The 17,777-nt window shown below is 37.8% G+C and overlaps 1 protein-coding gene across 1 annotated transcript in view; it reads left to right on the forward strand.

Annotated features, from left to right (window-relative positions):
- Positions 1 to 1,016: 1,016 nt before the first annotated feature.
- SGO2 (shugoshin 2) overlaps positions 1,017 to 17,777 on the forward strand; it is a 53,731-nt gene continuing 36,970 nt past the window's right edge. The window contains exons 1-5 of the mRNA XM_001091712.5: positions 1,017 to 1,298; positions 4,714 to 4,848; positions 6,706 to 6,881; positions 7,776 to 7,853; positions 14,323 to 14,408. Of these exons, the coding sequence (XP_001091712.4) occupies positions 4,716 to 4,848; positions 6,706 to 6,881; positions 7,776 to 7,853; positions 14,323 to 14,408 (473 nt within the window). The 5' untranslated portion in view covers positions 1,017 to 1,298; positions 4,714 to 4,715. The remainder of the gene's footprint in view (positions 1,299 to 4,713; positions 4,849 to 6,705; positions 6,882 to 7,775; positions 7,854 to 14,322; positions 14,409 to 17,777) is intronic.

Genomic DNA, 17,777 nt, shown 5'->3' on the forward strand with positions numbered 1-17,777 from the left:
AATATATGGGATGCTGTTATTAACTCCATTTTACAAATGAGGAAACAGAAGCCCAGAGAGATTAAGTGGTTTGGCCAAGATTTAATAACCATTAAATGGCACAGTCACTACAAGGTTCATTTTAAAAAACATATACATTGAGCATTTAATGTGTCAGGCTGGGTAAGCAAGATACAGTGCTAGTTAACTCCTAGGTAAGCACAAATTTCTATAACCAGTATATTACTTTCTAACCACTGTTATTGAAATTTTTATTTTACTGTCTTCTGGAATGTTAGCAGCTGGACAATCAGTAAATACTTTTCTACTTACACAAGATTCATGTAACAAGATCTGTTTGGAGACTGATCATGATATGTATTAGACTAAAAGGTCTGAACTCAAAAGCATGTTTTGCATCATTTGTCTAGATTCTCTAAAGTAAAAGTAATTCTCAAATGTCTTCGAATGAACAAAAAATTGAGAAGAGTATGAAGTTGACTGCATTATGTATAATCAATTATTGGAACCTTGATTTAACAAGCTATTTTCATTTTCAGTCCAATGGTATACAAAGAGGAAATTTTATTCTTTGTAGTTTCTCCAAATTCTTTGTAAAGACTATGAAAGTAATTTGCGAAAAATAAGCGAATTGACATGGAATATAAGGTGAATAATACATTTTTAAAATGTAGTTGCGTATAATGGAAAACGTCAGTCTTGTATATTCAGCTAAAACAAACCATTAGTGCAAGACCTAAATATTAATGAGATCCGGGGTTTGCAACGAAATATCATTGCTCCTTTTCCCCCCAGAAGTTAAAAGAAACATGGGGAGAGCTTTTAAGTGAAAACTAAAGGTGCTGGTATCACAACTGGAAATGCAAGGATGCAGAAGAAATGGTAAGATGTGGGTGAGTAGTATCCCAGTAAACAACATATACCTTCTAACAGACTTGAGGTGGCTGTCAAGCCTTTCAGACATGTGATTGATAATGAATGTCAGAGAAGCGTTTTCTTTTCCATCAACGCTTCAGGAGACAGCGGACCGCCACCAACACCGGGCAGAAGAGAACCCCTGTCACGGAGACAGGGCCGCCCCCGGCTCGCCTGGGCACGCCCCCTCCTGCCCTCGCAGCGGGGTCCCGCCCTTTCCGCCTTCCACTTCCTAATAACCGTCCTCCCTTGCGCCATCTTCGCGGGACTCGATTGGCTGATGGGGCAACCGCCAACGGCTGTGGCGTTTAAACCTGAGCCGCTGCTGCTGCTGCTTGCCGAGCGCCCTGAGCTAGGTGGGGGTGCCCCACGCTGAAAGAGAGGTAAGTTAGTGGCCTGCGGCGTTTGACGTGACCGCCCTCTCACTGTCGGGATCGGTGTCGTTCTTGAGCCGGTTCTCTAGGCGCTGTCCGCCTCGGTCTCCGGCTAGTCTTCCGCCCTCTGTCCTCCGGGATCCGGGACGGCGCCCCTCTCCGGCTCCGAGGGGTTCGTTGATGGAGTCCTGTTTTGGCTTTGAGTCGCTGCCTCTTGTTTCTGAGATTTGAGCGTCCGGCAGGGCGAGCAGGGAGAGCCACCAGTTAGGTCAGCTACTTAAGGGAACAAATTTCTGTCTCTGGGACAGCTCTACTCGCTTGAACAGTTTCTAGGGCATTGTGAGCGCTCAGTACGTGTCTGCGAAATGAATGTTAGGGACTGCGTGCCAAAGTTCTCGAAGGAGCCCTCTCCTTTGGAGAGGCTGGCTGAAGGCGAAGAGGTGATGGAAGACTGGGAAGAACTTGGAACTTGGAACTTGAGCTACTTGATGTACAGGTGGGATTTCAGTAGAGAACAGGGACAATGCCCTATTCAGTAGAGATGTCCTGTTCTGTCCTATTCAGTAGAGAATAGGACAAATTTTTAGATGAGGTATCCAATTCAGGAGAATTGAATGTGGAACTGAGTATTTCGTATTTAGAGATAGTCGAGATGCTGGCCGGACAAGTGTCACAGAGTTGTAATAAATAGGTGCTGGTATTGAGTGCTGACTGTATACTAGGTCCTGTACTAGACACTGTACATATATTGGCTCATTTAGTCCCTACAAGGAGATGACCTGAGTTTTTATGGTTTTATAAATCTGGAAATTGAGACGAAGAGGTGTTGAGATCACATAGCTATGAAATGTTGGAACTGGAGCTCCAACACAATTGTAATCACTATCATAATGTCTCAGTGTCTACATGGTAAATCACCCTGGAGCAGTACTCCAAATGCCTGGTTCTGGCTCCTAAAGTTTCCCTTGGTAAGGTCATTGATGTAGGGGCTGACAGGGCAATGTCAAGGAACACTCCCAGATTTCTGGCATGAGGATTTGAATAGGCGATTGACAGTGCCATTTATTAAATTAAGGAATTGTGTCAGAACCAGTTTATTGGGGAGGGCAGTCCAGCTGTGGTTTCCTAATTAGTAAAATGAGATTTTATATTCCAGACTGGATTTTTTGGGAGATGAACTAGATTTCTATGTTAGGATCCCTTTCAGGTGTGTGAGATGCAACAGTTTGAGGGGAGTTTCTGTGTTCTACTGTCTATGAGATAGTGATGTTTGATTTTAAAGTTTCTTTTTGGCAAAACGTTTAAAAGAACCGTTGAGCCTTAATCTTGAAAAGTTTCTGGTTCAACTTATTCCCCATTGCAGAAATTTCTGAAACCATCTTTCCATTATTTGCTTGACACCTCTCAACATCTGCTTAACACTTTCAAAGGAGACCCATTCCAAGAGTGGGCAGTTTTTCTATTGGAAAGTTCTTCCATTCATTCATAGTCACTTCTTCCACAAATGTTTATCCAGCAGCTGCTATGTGGCAGGCATATTTCTGTACTAAGGTACAGAAGCAAACAAACTTGACAAAAGTTTATGTCCTCATTGAACTTACAATTTAGTAGGAGAAAACAGATAATAAGTTAAATAAACTATTTAATTTTATCTTAGACATTGGTAAGTTAATGGAAAAAAATAAAACAGAAGGGGAGAATGGGGGTAAGTGTGCAATTTTTAAGTAGTTTGGACTGGGAAGTCTCACTAAGAAAGTGACATTTTGGCAAATGCTCGAAGGAAGTGAGCAAGCCCTGTGGTCATTTGAAGGAAGAGCTGATACAAAGGAAAAAAGGAATAAAATGACAGTATATTCAAGGATGGGAATTTTTAGGGAGGAGGGAAGATGAATGGTCTGCACACATGAATGTGTTGTAGCCTCTAGAAGGGGTGTGGGAGGGAAAACAGCCCCTGCCTGACAGGACTGCAGGAGAATCTGTGTCCTCAGGGTAGAGGGTGGTTCAAGAAGATGAAGAGAACATTCAGAAAAGAGATTGAGGCTGTAGAGGTTTGGTTGTTGATGGAATGTGAGTTCTAGAGGACCTCATGAGTCTGGCAAGGGTAAGATAGGCAGGCTGTATTCATTTCCTTTGGCTGCTGTAACAAATTATCATAAATGAGGCGCTTAAAACAACAGAAATGTATTTCCCCACAGTTCTGGAGGCCAGAAGTCTAAATTCAGTTATCACTGAATTTTTCACCCCTCAAGGTGTATTCCCAGCTGCACTCTCTCTGGAGGCTCTTCAGGAGAATCTGTTCCTTGTTTTGTCAGTTCCTGATGGCTGCTGGCAGTCCTTGGCATGTGGCTGCATCACTCCTGTTTCTGCTGTCTTTTGTAAGGACTCTTGTGATAGTATTTAGGCCTGCCTGGATAATCCAGATTAATCTCCCCATTACAAGATCTTCAACTTATTCAAATCTGCAAAGGCTGTTTTTCCACATGAAGTTTAAAATTAAAGGGATCTAATAACTTTGGGGGGCCATTTTCCAGCTTACCACAGGACCAGATGAGGAATGTGTAGAGCTGAGGGGATTCGAGTGAGGGGGATGAATGTGACCCAGGAGTTGAGGGATTCTTGCCATGATTGACATAGTGAGCTGAGTTCTGGATTGCCATAGTGAGCTGAGTCCTATGGACTCAAGGCAAGTAGTGGTGGGGAGGCTGAGTATTGAGGGTTAGGCAGGTGCAGGGGACAGGGTTTTTTTTTTTTTTAGATCTCTGCAGATGGAGGTAAGGAGGCTTGGGAAGGAAATGGAGCCATGGAGAGGTTGGTCTTACATGACTCAACATCAGGCGCTCCTTCTCAGTGAAGCTATTTCTGATCCTTTTCCTCTGCCCAGGCACAGTTAATCACTTCTCCTCTGCATTGTGTATTGTAGCTATTACTCTTGTAATACTATAATGTAATGATTTGTTTATCTTCCTGTTTCTATAATAGACCATAAATCTAATAGACAAATTTAAGATTTCCTATTTCTCCAACCCCCTTCCCCACCTTGGGTTAGGTATATCTCTTCTGTACTTCCTTTAAACTCTATGTATATCTCTAAGGTTACACTTCTTACATTGTATGAAAGCACTGTCTGTACCCACATTCCATGCATTCCATGAGAGCAGAGACCATATCCTGTCATCTGTCCCCTGCACCTGGTATATAGATGATTAATGTAGGTTTAAATGAAAAAAATAATCATTTACCTTTTTGGATTATACCTTAAGCCACTTTTGATTACATTCATACTTTCAGATTTTATACAAAGTTTAGCAAATACTTAATGCACAGAATATATTCAGTCATGATTATTACTTTTTAAAATGTATTTATCAGTTATCCTTTTTCTTTTATTAATCAATACTATGATTTTTTTTTTCTTTCACTTCAGTGATGGCGTGCCCAGTGATGGAAACTGGCTCACTTTTTACCTCAGGAATTAAGAGACATGTGAAAGACAAAAGAATTTCAAAGACTGCTAAGTTGAATGTTTCTCTTGCTTCAAAAATAAAAACAAAAATTCTAAGTAAGTGCCATTAGTTTTAAAATACACTCACATTTTAACTTTTCCCCAGAATTGTTTTGTTTTCTACCTTATTTTATCAAGTACAGAAAATTACTAAAATGACTATTTTGTTAACTGATAACTTTTTAAATTTGATCCTTCCTATCTCTTTTGACTCCTGTTAGTTGGGTGGTTTTGATGATTTACCCTAAGTGTGACAGCTGAATTTTCAGCAGTGAGGCTGCAGTGGCCCAAGACAGCTAGTTTCTACAGCGCAGAAAAAAATACCAACATGATTTTTCTGGAAAAGACGTAATAAGTGTAGCAGGTTGTTCTGGCATGTTGTGGCAACTGGATGATGGGTAGCCTAGAGGAGGTTGGCTCACACTGGGTGCTTTTATATATATGTGTGTGTGACTTTATATAGGCAATCTTACGAAGACACTGAGCACTTTGGAAATGGAATTTCATGAATTCTGGAGTTAAGGCATCAGACGGGCAAAAAAAAAAAAAAAAAAAAGAAAGGAGGTGGGAAAACTCCAAGATAAATTTTCATTACTTCTGAACATTATCTCAATGTTGATAACCATCTTAGCAGGAGTCGGGGGAGGTACCCTTTTAGTCACATTATCTGCTGATACAGCTCTGTGAAGGACAATCACGTGTGACTTCTAAAACAACCCAGCCTCCTGGGTGCCTGTAAATCATGATGCAGCTCCCACCCAGGTTTCTAGGGCCACTTCTTACACTGGCTCTTGCTTCCTCCCTTTGGCAAGACTATTCCATACCCCATGTTATGAAGGAATATGCTGACTTTGAGGAGTACAATAGGAAAATGTTATTACTCTTTATCTTCTGGAAATCCTAAGCTGGTTCTAGTCAATTTCCATTTGCTATGCCAAGGATGGCTATCCAAAACTACTCTCTCTGCCAAAGGTAAAGTACTGTTTTGGACCCTGTTTTGCAGAATCCCAAGTTTTCTCTGAGTACTTACAAAATGTTATTAAATTTTATAAAACTTATTTCACATACACTAGACTTTTATTCAGTGGCATATGTTATTGAATGGTGACATGTAAGTTAAAATTATGAAAATATAATGATGTTTTAAATGTACTAAGGGAACACACTGTATTTAAGGTAAGCTCTACCAATGAATTCACAAGGAAATTTCTTTGCTTCCAACAGAAAAGCATTTCAGGAGTGATTTAAATCATATTTACATAGTGCTTTTAAAGAGAAGTCAAGTTTAGATTGCAGTAGATGCCTAGAAATAAGAGGTAGGATCTTTTAGATGGCAGTACGAGGTCCCACGGGGTTTAGGGAGTTATCCGTCTAACATTAGAGTAAGTATGCCTCTATCACTCAAAGTTTGAAAATGGACTTTGGGAGTATTAAGTAATTTCTTCAGTTCTGGAGCTGTAGAGACTGGCTTTAGAATTTTCACAGATTGGCTATCCTCATTCCTATAGGACATTTCCAGTTAGAGCTGCAGAATCAGTTTCTCCATTCTGTCTGCTAGTCAAACGCAGGAAAGCAGGTCGAGCAGCAAGTATCAATATTTAGTTTTTGTGACTGATCTAATTATGTAGAATGCCGTGTCTGTGCTGCAGTCCTCTTATTCCTAACTTTTTATATATATTCTGAATTCCTCACAACTCTTGAATTCATCATCTTCTGTCTAGCTTTCATTTCTTCAGCTCTAAACTGTGAGTTTATTTTTCTCAAAACTACATCTGTATTGTTATTCTCTTTTCTAATCTTCAGTTAAAACTTACAAAGTGAAATGCATTTTGTCTAATGTAGTTTTTCTAAGGAATACAAAAATTTATTAAGGTGTAAGTTCAATATTAACTCATTTTAAAAATCTTTTTACAGATAATTCTTCTATTTTCAAAATATCTTTAAAGCACAACAACAGGGCATTAGCTCAGGCTCTTAGTAGAGAAAAAGAGAATTCTCGAAGAATTACAACTGAAAAGATGCTCTTGCAAAAAGAAGTAGAGAAACTGAATTTTGAGAACACATTTCTTCGCCTAAAGCTGAATAACTTGGTATGGAAGCTATATTGTTTTTGAATTCTAATTATAACTTAAATCTTTTAGCTGCATTATTATAGAAGCTCTAAAAATATTTTTCAGATCTCCAATTGTGAAAAATTATTGAAAGTCAGTATGCCATGCAAGTCTATGTTACAGGACAAACTGTTAATGGGTAATAAAACATGTGTTTTAAATCTGCATTCTAAATGTGTGCTTGTGTGCTGTGTAAACCAGTATAATATCTTGACCAACATTTGATTGCTAATCATAAGCAAAGCTTGGTACATTAATACATTTTTAAAAGATGGTCATAGTTCTTCCAGTGTTCTTGAAAGGAAAGGAGTTCCCAGAATGTTGTTATTGTTTTTTAATCTCAGCATTTACCTGGCCACAAGCCAAACAGAATGAAGATTATAGTTGTTTCTTTTCCTTCCAAATTTCAACTCTGTTCACAGACAGGGCAGTGAGAGCCAATGATTAGCTAGGCTACAACTATAGATCTAAATCTAAAATAAGTAGAACTTATTTATAATGGAAAAAGGACCTACTCTACTTGTGGGTTAAATTACTGTGGCTGACAAACTGTTCTCTTGCCATGTGATATATTATTATGAGAAGATAGAAAAATGTTTATAGGAAAACGTATAATTGTCAGTTCCAAAGCATTCAACGTGTGTGTGTGTGTACATGTATATATGTATGATATGTATGACTATTTGGACTATATAACACTATTTGGTACTATATAATGTGCCATTTTAGCTGAATGTGATCTCAATTTTTAGCTCAATGTGATATCAATTATTTTTTAAGTTTTCTCACATGGATGGCATTCATAAACGCTTGATATTATAAAACATTCCAAGTCTTAACTGATGAAAAGGGGTCTTTATTTTACATGTGCAGAATAAGAAGCTTATAGACATAGAAGCTCTCATGAACAATAACTTGATAACTGCAATTGAAATGAGCAGTCTTTCTGAGGTAAGTAGAATTTATATGTAAATAGTGTCATTCTTTAGATTACAGAGGATCACTGAGTTTACTTAAATAACATCAAGGTTGGAGATTCATATTTCAAGTTTTGTGCAAAGGACTGATGATAATATCAGTTTTAACTGGCTAACAGCATATTATCATTTTGTATAATTGGTTATTGAAAATGTCGTATGAAAATTAGGTTTTTATTAAAAGTAACAGGATTAGACAGGTTAGTGGAACATACTGGCTCCTAAACGGACTAAGAAACATGAAGACATTAGTAGAAAGGAAGCATTTTAAGTGAGGAAAGACTTTGGGGTTTTTGTTTGTTTGTTTAAAGATGGACACAATTGAAAAACTGGGGAGAAAAATAGAGGGTGGTCCTACTTTATACTGTTTTCTAAAACAAATTCTAAATTTCCCAAATGCTTTTCATGTGGTTCTTTTTGGAGAATTCAGAGGGCTGAGGTCGACATCTAGATTAAGGAAAAGTAAAAACTGGACAGCAGGTAGATGGAGAAGCTGGAGGTGAAGGCATAGTATACAATCTTGGTAGCAACCTTCTCGAACTTATTATTTAACAGACTAACTTTTGCATACCAAGCTTTAAAATTCTTTTTCTTTCTAGTTATTATTAAGTGGGGCAGGTGATGGGTCATATAGACATACTGTTCTAACATCAGAACGAGATAAGAAAAGCATAGAATAAACTTTCACACATGCTTTTGTCCGCCTTCAGCTACTTTCTTCTCAATTCTCTCTTCTCCTTGTACCTCATGCAGGTGATTGCTTTCATCTTTTTCTTTATATAAAAACAAACAAATAAACAAAATAAATATTTTCTTACTTTTCTTCTTTACACAAAAGATAGCATGCTATACCAGATGTTCTACACCTTACTTTTTATATGACATATCTTGGGGATTTCTCCAAATGATTACGTGGAGTGATTCCTCATTCTCTTTTGGTGCTGCTTTGGATAGATCTAGAGTGGACTTGTAATCTACCTCACTAGGCTCCTGTTGTTGGACACTTGGGTTGTCCTTTGCTGTTGGCTTGTGTTAGTGTAGAGTGCCTTTCCCTCTTGCATCATTAACTTTTTTCCTCCCTTCTGAATTATTCCCATCAGGATGCAAAAATGTTATCATCTCTCATCTTAAACAAACAAACAAACAAATAAACCTCTTATTCCAGCTATTTCCCAGGTACTATCTCAGCTCTCTTCTTGCCTTTACAGCAAAGCTTTTTGAGAGATTTATTCACTATCTCTAGTTTCTCTTGATCCCATTCCAACTGGGTTTTCACCACCAATCCACTAAATCCTGAAAGTCACCATAGATGTCCATGTTGTGAAAACCCATGGATAATTCTTGGTTCTTATATTGACTTCTCATGACTTTTAGAATACTACACTCTACTAAGTCTCTTCCTACCCTTCTGGCTATTCTTTTTCAGTCTGTTTGCTGGTTTCTCTTTGTTTTCCTAAGTTTTGGGAATGCCTTATGACTCAGTTCTTGGACTTCTCTTTTCTATCTACATTCACTCCTCCTAAATAATTTTATTCTATCTTACGGTTTTAGTTACTACTGTATACTGATGACTTTCAAATTTGTAACTCCAGCCTGACCATCTCCTCTGACCTCCAGACGATTTATATCTAATTACCTACTTGGCATCTGGACGTCTAAAAGGCATCTGAAATTTCACATTTGCCACCAAACCAGTTCCTTATGAGATTTTCATCTAAGATAATCACAACTCTCTTTTCCTATCTTTTTCTCACACCCTATATCTGATGCTTTGGCAAATCATTTTAGTTCTGCCTTCAAAATCAGTCTACAATTCTACCAGTTCTCACAACCCTCTTTCACTACCCATGTCCAAGGCACCATTTTCTCTCACTTACATATTGTATTAATAATAGCATCCCAACTTGACCTTCTTTTTCTCTTCTCTATGTATTCTCTTCTTATTATAACAGCCAGAATGATCCTGTTAAAATGTTAGTCTCTGCTTGAAACTCTCCAGTGGAGTCTTATCTATTGTTTGATATGATCTGAAAACTGAAACTCTTGTTATTTCTTCCACCTCATTTACTACTCTCCTGTTTCTTCCACTCCTTAACCTTTTCAGTGCCGTTCTCTTCCCACTCCCTCAAACAGAGGTAAGTTGCTACCGCAGTGCTTTTGTACATATTCTGTCTGCATGCAACAAGTTCTTGTCCTTCAAATGTTGACTCAAAAGTGACCCCAGTGAAGTCTTCCCTGGCAACTCTGCATAAATTTAAACACTCCCAACCCTTGTACCAACATTTCATATCCTGCTTTTCTTCTTTCATCTTTCTCCTTAACACTTAACACTGTATGACAATTTTGTTTATTGTTCATCCCATCAGAATGTAAGCTTTTTGAGTGCAGGGATGTCTTTACCAGAACAACATCTAGAACATAGTAGGATACAATACACATGCATAAAATATTAGGTAGTGTTTCCCAATGATGCTTGTTTTATATATAAATAAGTAAGGTACGTATGTTTCCTGTAGTCCCTCTTTGATTGAGCTTTCTAAATAAAAATAATGCCAAATAATGTAAGTATCTTTTTAGCATGATGATGATGTGGTCTTTTTAGGTGTCTTAGTATGATTATTTATTTTAGTAACTTTCCTAATTTTACATGTCTGTAATAAACTTCAGAAGTGATTTATTTTTCATTTAATGCGCTGCTGAATTCTTTTTTGCCAGTTTTCTTTAGGATTTTTCTATTGTTAGTTATAAGTGAGGACTCTGAAGTTTTTTTTCTATGCATAGAAAAAAACACAAGACCATACAGTCTTTAGGCATTGATAACAATGATATATATACTAAGATCATAAAAAGAATTTGGATGTCTTACTTTTTCTGTGTTCTTGAAAAGTGATACAGTATTATAATTGTTTTTCTTTAAAGGTTTGGTAGAATTATTCTTTGAAACCATCTGGACCTGGGACTTTTTTGATGAGAGTGATAGTAGCTTTTTGTTGACTTTATTTATCCTATGGATATTGGTCCCCTTAGGAAAATGTCTTTCTTTCGTATTTAGTTTTATTGAATTATTTTTCCTTAGAAAGTTATCTGTTTAATCTAAGCTTTTTAATTGATGTTCACAGAGTTGACCAGAGTAGTCTGTCATTATTCTTAATTTTGTCTGTGTTGTATTTCCCCAGTTGATTAATTTTGTGTATTTGGGCTTTTATTTGTCTTCCCCCCCGCCCCCCCCGCCCCAACTATCTTAGGTTGTTGTGATTTTTCTATTTTATTTTATTCTTTTTTAAAAGAACCATCTTTCTAATTTAATTTAATGTTTGATGTTTCAGACATTTTTTGCTTTTATTTTTAATAAGTTGTTTTGCCTTTTTGTGGTTCATTGTTACTTTTCTAACTTTGAGTCAATGCTTTTTTTATTGTTAACTGTAGGTAAGATGCCATTTCTCTCTCAATACTTTCAATTTTTTAAATTGTCTTTAGTTTTGAGAATTTTGACTTTGATGTGTTTTGCCATGAATTTCCTTGGGTTTATCTTTTTGAGGTTCACTCAGCTTCTTGAATTTGTAGGTTGATGTCTTTATCAAGTTTGGAAACATGTTCAACCATTATGTTTTGTAGATTGATGTCTTTATCAAGTTTGGAAAAATGTTCAACCATTATGTCCCCAAATACTTTTCCAGTCCTGCACTCTTTCTCTTTCTCCTTTCCTTCTAGGACTCTGATGACATGAATGTTTTATCTTTTTTGCTATTCCACAAATCCCTAACTCTCTGTTATTTTTTTCAGTCTCTTTTCTCTCTTGTTCAGTTTGGGTAATTTCTATTGTTCTATCTCCAAGTTCACAGATTTTTTCCCCCTTTTGTTTTCTTGGTTTTGCTGTTGAGCTCATTTAATTTGTTTTATTTGGTTATTACATTTTTCAGTTCTGAGCTCCATTTGGCTCTTTACATCTATTTGTTTGCTGAGATGTTCCATTTTTTCATTTGTTTTAAGCATGTTAGTAAATGCTTGTTGAAGCATTTTTATGATACCTTTTTTAAAATCTTCGTCAGATAATTCCAACATTTGTGTCATCTCAGTGTTGGTATCTATTGTCCTTTCTCATTCAAATTTAGAGTTACCTGATTTTTGGCATGACGAGTGATTGATTTTCGACTGTATCTTGGGACATTTTAGGTGCATTATAAGACATTGGATCTTATTTCCATCTTCTGTTTAAGGAGACCTCCTTTGACACTACACTGGTGGTAAGGGGAGGTGCTGCCTACTGCCAAGTGGGTACTGAAGTTTAGACTTCCCATTCAGCCTCTATTGACAACACTGTGGTGGGCATAACTGATGAGTGGAGCTGGGAGTTCAGGCTGACACCACTGTGGCTGGAACAGGGAAGGGCACCTCATTACTTTCATGGCCTCTGCTGACATAAGGATGAGGAGGATAATGAAGGGGGGAGGTTGTTACTCCTGAAGAGTGATGAAAATCCTAGTTCTTTATTAAACCATTTCTATCCCCACCATAGAGGAGAGGGAGGGGAACTCCTTCCTATCACTGAATGGGGATGTATAGCATATATACATTTTATTTTCTGTGTATTATGATGTTTTTACATCTTTTAAAATATTATTGGCTGGAGACACTGCCCTTCTCAGGGCTAGCCAATTTTTAGAGATAGCAAGGGACCAGCCAGGAGCTTGTCTTTTGTTTTAGTCTGTTTTCTGCTGCTATAACAGAATACCACATACAGGGTAATTTATCATTTTCTTTTTTTCATTTGAGATTTCATTCTCTAAAAAGACTGGGTAATTTATAAAGAACAGAGATTCATTTGGTTCACAGTTCTGGAGGCTGGGAAGTCCAAGAGCATGATGCTGACAGCTGGCATGTGTCATCCCATGATAGAAGGTGGAAGGGCGAGAAAGCATGCAAGACAGAAAAGGAGACCACACTCCTGTAACTAACCCACTCCTGCAATAACAGCATTAATCCATTTGTGAGGGCAGAGCCCTCATGACATAATTACCTCTTAAAGGTCCTGCCTCTTAATACCATCACAATGGTAATTCAGTTTCAACATGAGTTTTGGAGGAGACATTCAAACCATAGCACTTTTGATATGCAAGCTAACTAATCCAGAGCCATACCTCCCCTGTCTGGCCCTTATATTTTAGGAGGCAATGGTCCTCTGCTTTGATTGTCCCTGGGTCAGGTACTAGGCAACCAGGGACCTACCTCTCCTATGTCTTAGAGCCTGCCAGAATTATTCAAACTAGCCAATTCTAGACTATTCACCCTGCCCTGCCTTGCCTTTCCTGTGGAAACTCCGATAATAGGCTCTGGCCTAAACCTTCCCCTTGTTCCCATCTTCTGCCTCCTGACCATCCTAGTGTCTTTTCTGTGTGGCTCTGCATGGCCTGCTGTACCTCTTGTCTCTAGGACCTGTGAGTATAATAAACTTTATTTTTTTCCTGAGTCTCTGCCTTCTTTTAATGGCTGCACCCAACTGACCATCTCATAAAAAGAATATGAAACAGGATGGAGATCCACATATGTCCTCCACTGATATTGCTGGGCGGGGATGTACTCTAACACTGGGCTGTCCCAAGCCTTTTTTGATGGTACCCCAGATTTAGAAGAGAGTTGTCGTCCTATAGCCTGGTGAGTGTGGAAGTTTAGGTTCCCCATTTGACCTTTGTGCTTTTGTCAAAAATTAATTGGCCAAATATATGTGAATCCATTTCTGGACTCTCTGTTCTATGTCATTGATCTGTTTGTCTATCATTATGCTAATACTATACTGTCTCAATTACTGTAACCCTCCTAACTTTTTTCTTTTTCAAAGTTTGTTTTTTAGCTATTCTAGGTCTTTTGCATTTTCATATGAATTTTAAAATCAGCTTGATAATTTGGCGCCATTCCCTTGTTTCTATTACAGCTTAGCTCTGTAATAAGAAACATGGTTGTGTGTTGCCTAATTTTCTGGTCTTTATTAATAATTAAAAACATGTTTGTATCTGAAAATTTAGAAATGTGGATAAGCAAATATATAAAAGATATATTAAAATCACCCAGATTTTGAATTTTAAAAGGCCATTTAAAAGATGTATTATAAAGTTCAATAAAATATTACATAACACATACATAGACATGAACATATTGCATGTATGTAAAGATATTTTATTTGTGTAGGTATAGTCATGTATTTATTCCTACACATGGAGGAATGTTGAGGTTATTTACCAAAATATTGGCAGTGATTATCTTTCATTGGCATGATTAAGGATGAACTGTGTTTTAACCTTATCACATTATTCTCATTAAACTATTAAAGGCAAATGCAAGAAATGTTCTTTTACTATTAATGTCATTGTATAATTTGGTACTGTGGTAACTAACATGATTTAGTAAGGTTAGAAACTTTCTGTTTTCTTTATTCTTTTCAAAAATAGTTCCATCAGAGTTCCTTTCTACTGTCAGCTAGCAAGAAGAAACGAATTAGTAAACAGTGCATGTTGATGCGTCTTCCATTTGCAAGGTAAATATGGGCTTGAATTACACTAGTTCAGAGTTTATAGATTTTATATAACACAATTAGTGTTTGTATTGTACAATGTTCAGGATCATCAACCTGTAGTTATCTTCTAAGGTAGAAATGAGGTAGTTTGTAGTGTCTTGCTATAAGTTGTTTCTCTAGGAATTCGAGGAAACTTATACTCAATCCTCAAACCAGGTTTATTTGTAATGTCTTGCCACTTTACAGTTCTTTTTTTTCTTTTCATCTAGTTCACATCTGGCCTCATATTGATTTTTCCTGGGTAAATCTGATGATTGTTTCTACTTTTATTATCTTGTGTACTATCCTAAGCTTTAAAATTAACTTTTGTCGGCCGGCCGGGCATGATGGCTCATGTCTGTAATCCCAGCACTTTGGGAGGCTGAGGTGGAAGGATCACAAGGTCAGGAGATCAAGACCATCCTGGCTAACACAGTGAAACCCCATCTCTACTAAAACTACAAAAAATTAGCCAGGTGTGGTGGCGGGCGCCTGTAATCCCAGCTACTCAGGAGGCTGAGGCCAGAGAATGGCGTGAACTCAGGAGGCAGAGCTTGCAGTGAGCCGAGATTGCGCCACTGCACTCCAGCCTGGGTGACAGAGCAAGACTCCGTCTCAAAAACAGAACAAACAAAAAAAATTAACCTTTGTCTTTGCTCTTCTCCTCCTGTCCACAATTCTTATTTTTGATTAATTTGATTATAAGTTATAGAAAGCACACTATTTCAAATCTATCATTTTACAAGTCAGTCAGTGACGCTCAGAAAGGTGAAATGATTGAATGAATTGATAGCATTGACCAAAATCCTCTTATCTCTTTTAGAAATGTTCTTTCTATTATATATGACTTATAGATTTAATATTTTTACTTAAGTGCACAAGTAAATGTACTTATTTATTGAAATGCTATCAATGCCGTAGTAAAAAACTCTCATATTTACTGTATCACTTTCTATTCATTATAGTTAGTTCCATTGACTTGCCTATTATGTGTGTTACTACCATTTTGTACCAGTACATTTTAATTGTTATAATTTTAAAATAGTAAATTTTGTTGTTTATTAGATCCTTAGTAGTTTTTCAAAAGTATGTTGTCATTATGCACATATTGTTTCATATAGATATGCAAATCAAGTGTCAACTTATCCTCCAAAAAATTGTATTGTGTGTTTTTAAGTGAACTTTTGTTGGTATTATATTATACACATTCAGACATGGTGGATTTTCACCAAGTGAACACTGTTGTGTAACAAATACCCAGAACAAGAAACAGAATATTACCAACATCTCAGATACTTCCTTGTGTCCCTTTCCGATCATTACCTACTACCCAACACTTACCCAAGGATAAATATTATGCTGACTTCTAATTATAAATTGATTAATTTTGCACGGTTTTGAACTTCATATAATGAAATTATACAGTATGTATATTTGTCTCTTATTTTGCCCAGCATTATGTTTGTGAGATTCATCCATATTGCTGTATGTAGTTGTGAATTATTTGTTCTCATTGCTGTATAGTATTCCATTATATGATTATACTACAATGTATCCATTTTTCTTATGGTGAACATTTTGTTGGTTTTCCAGTTTGTTTTTCTGAGACAGAGTCTTGCTCTATCACCCAAGCTGGAGTGCAGTGGCACGATCTCAGCTGCAACCTCCACCTCCTGGGTTCAAGTGATCCTCCTGCCTTAGCCTCTCAAGTAGTTGGGATTATGGGCACTCACCACTCTGCTTGGCTAATTTTTGTATTTTTAGTAGGGACAGGATTTTACCATGTTGGCCAGGCTGGTCTCACTCCTGACTTCCAGTAATCCTTCCACCTCGGCCTCTGAAAGTGCTGGGATTACAAGCATGAGCCACCACACCTGACCTGGTTTTCTAATTTTTATCTATTACAAATAGCACTGCCACATATATGCCTTTTGATGAAGGTATGCACATATTCTGTTAGGTATATAATGTGGAGTAGAATTACTTGGGATATATATTTATATCTCTTTGGCTTCAGGAGAAACTGCTAAGTAGTTTTCTAAAGGAGTTATACCAATATACATTATTACTAACAATATATGAGGATTCCTGTTGTTCTATATCCTCAGCAATTCTTGTTATTGTCTGTCTTTTTCATTTTAGTCATTTTGAGGGGTGTGTAGTGGTATCATGTTGAGGTTTTATTTTTAATTTTCCTGATAACTAAGAAGTTAAGTATCTTCATATGTTTACTTTCTGTTGGGTTATCTGTCATATTTTTTAAGGCGTTCCTTGTATACATTTTTTTGTATGTAAGACAGGGTCTCACTTTGTCACCCAGCCTGGAGTGCAGTGGTGCAATCTCACCTCACTACCGCCTTGACCTCTCAGGCTCAAGCGATCCTCTCTCCTCAGTCCCCCAAGTAGCTGGGACTACAGGTGCATGCCACCATGCCTGGCTAATTTTTGTACTTTTTGTAGAGACAGGGTTTTGCCATGTTGCCCAGGCTAGCCTTGAACTCCTGAGCTCAAGTGATCTGCCCACCTCAACCTCCCAAAGTGCTAGGATTATAGGTGTGAGCCACTATGCCTGGCATATTCTTTGTGTATCTTCTACTCTGTGGTTTGCCTCTTTGCTCTCTTAATGGTGTCTTTAGATGAAAAGTAGCTCTTTATGAAATCCAACTTTGTTTGCGGCGGGGAGGTGTGTATCTTCTCCCTCACCCCCCTTTTTGGTTACTAACTTTTGTGTCCTTTAAAGAAAATCTTTATTGGTTCTGGTTCTAAAATGGCAGTGTAAAATAAGCTGGCTTCTCTTGCCCCAACAAAAACAAACAAACACATACAGTGCCAAGATCTTCCACCAGCAACAGCCCAGAGCTTGAGCTAGATGAGATACTTCCTGAGGTCAAAGAGAGGTGGAAAAACTCTGAGCAGATGGTAGGAGAACTGCACTTACACATGTGTGATGCCCCTCCCTCCCATTCTGCCAGGCCCCAACTGTGCGGAAAATCTCCCCTCAACTCACAGTTTCTGTACTGGAAAAAGCAAAATTGAAATGGTCAGCCAGCTTCCCCACTTCTTCAGTTCTCTGTCAGGAGAACTGTCCTTGCCTTAACTGACGGGTAGTATTGTGACTGCCTGAAAGGAGAAATATCCTGAGGATAGGCAGAGACAAACAAGCAAGGCTGGACTACAATCCCCAGCCCAGAAACTCTGCTCTGTAACTCAGCCAAAGGAAGCGCCAATGAGAGTGGTTGTAGGAGGTACATTCCCCAGGTCCCCTGGGTGTGAACTCCTAGCTAGCCTTCCCACATTGCTGTCCTAAACCCTTTGGGACCTCCCCCGTTTTGGGACAGGCAGTGGTCAAAC

Source organism: Macaca mulatta, chromosome 12 (assembly GCF_049350105.2).
Source record: "Macaca mulatta isolate MMU2019108-1 chromosome 12, T2T-MMU8v2.0, whole genome shotgun sequence".
NCBI lineage: Eukaryota > Metazoa > Chordata > Mammalia > Primates > Cercopithecidae > Macaca > Macaca mulatta.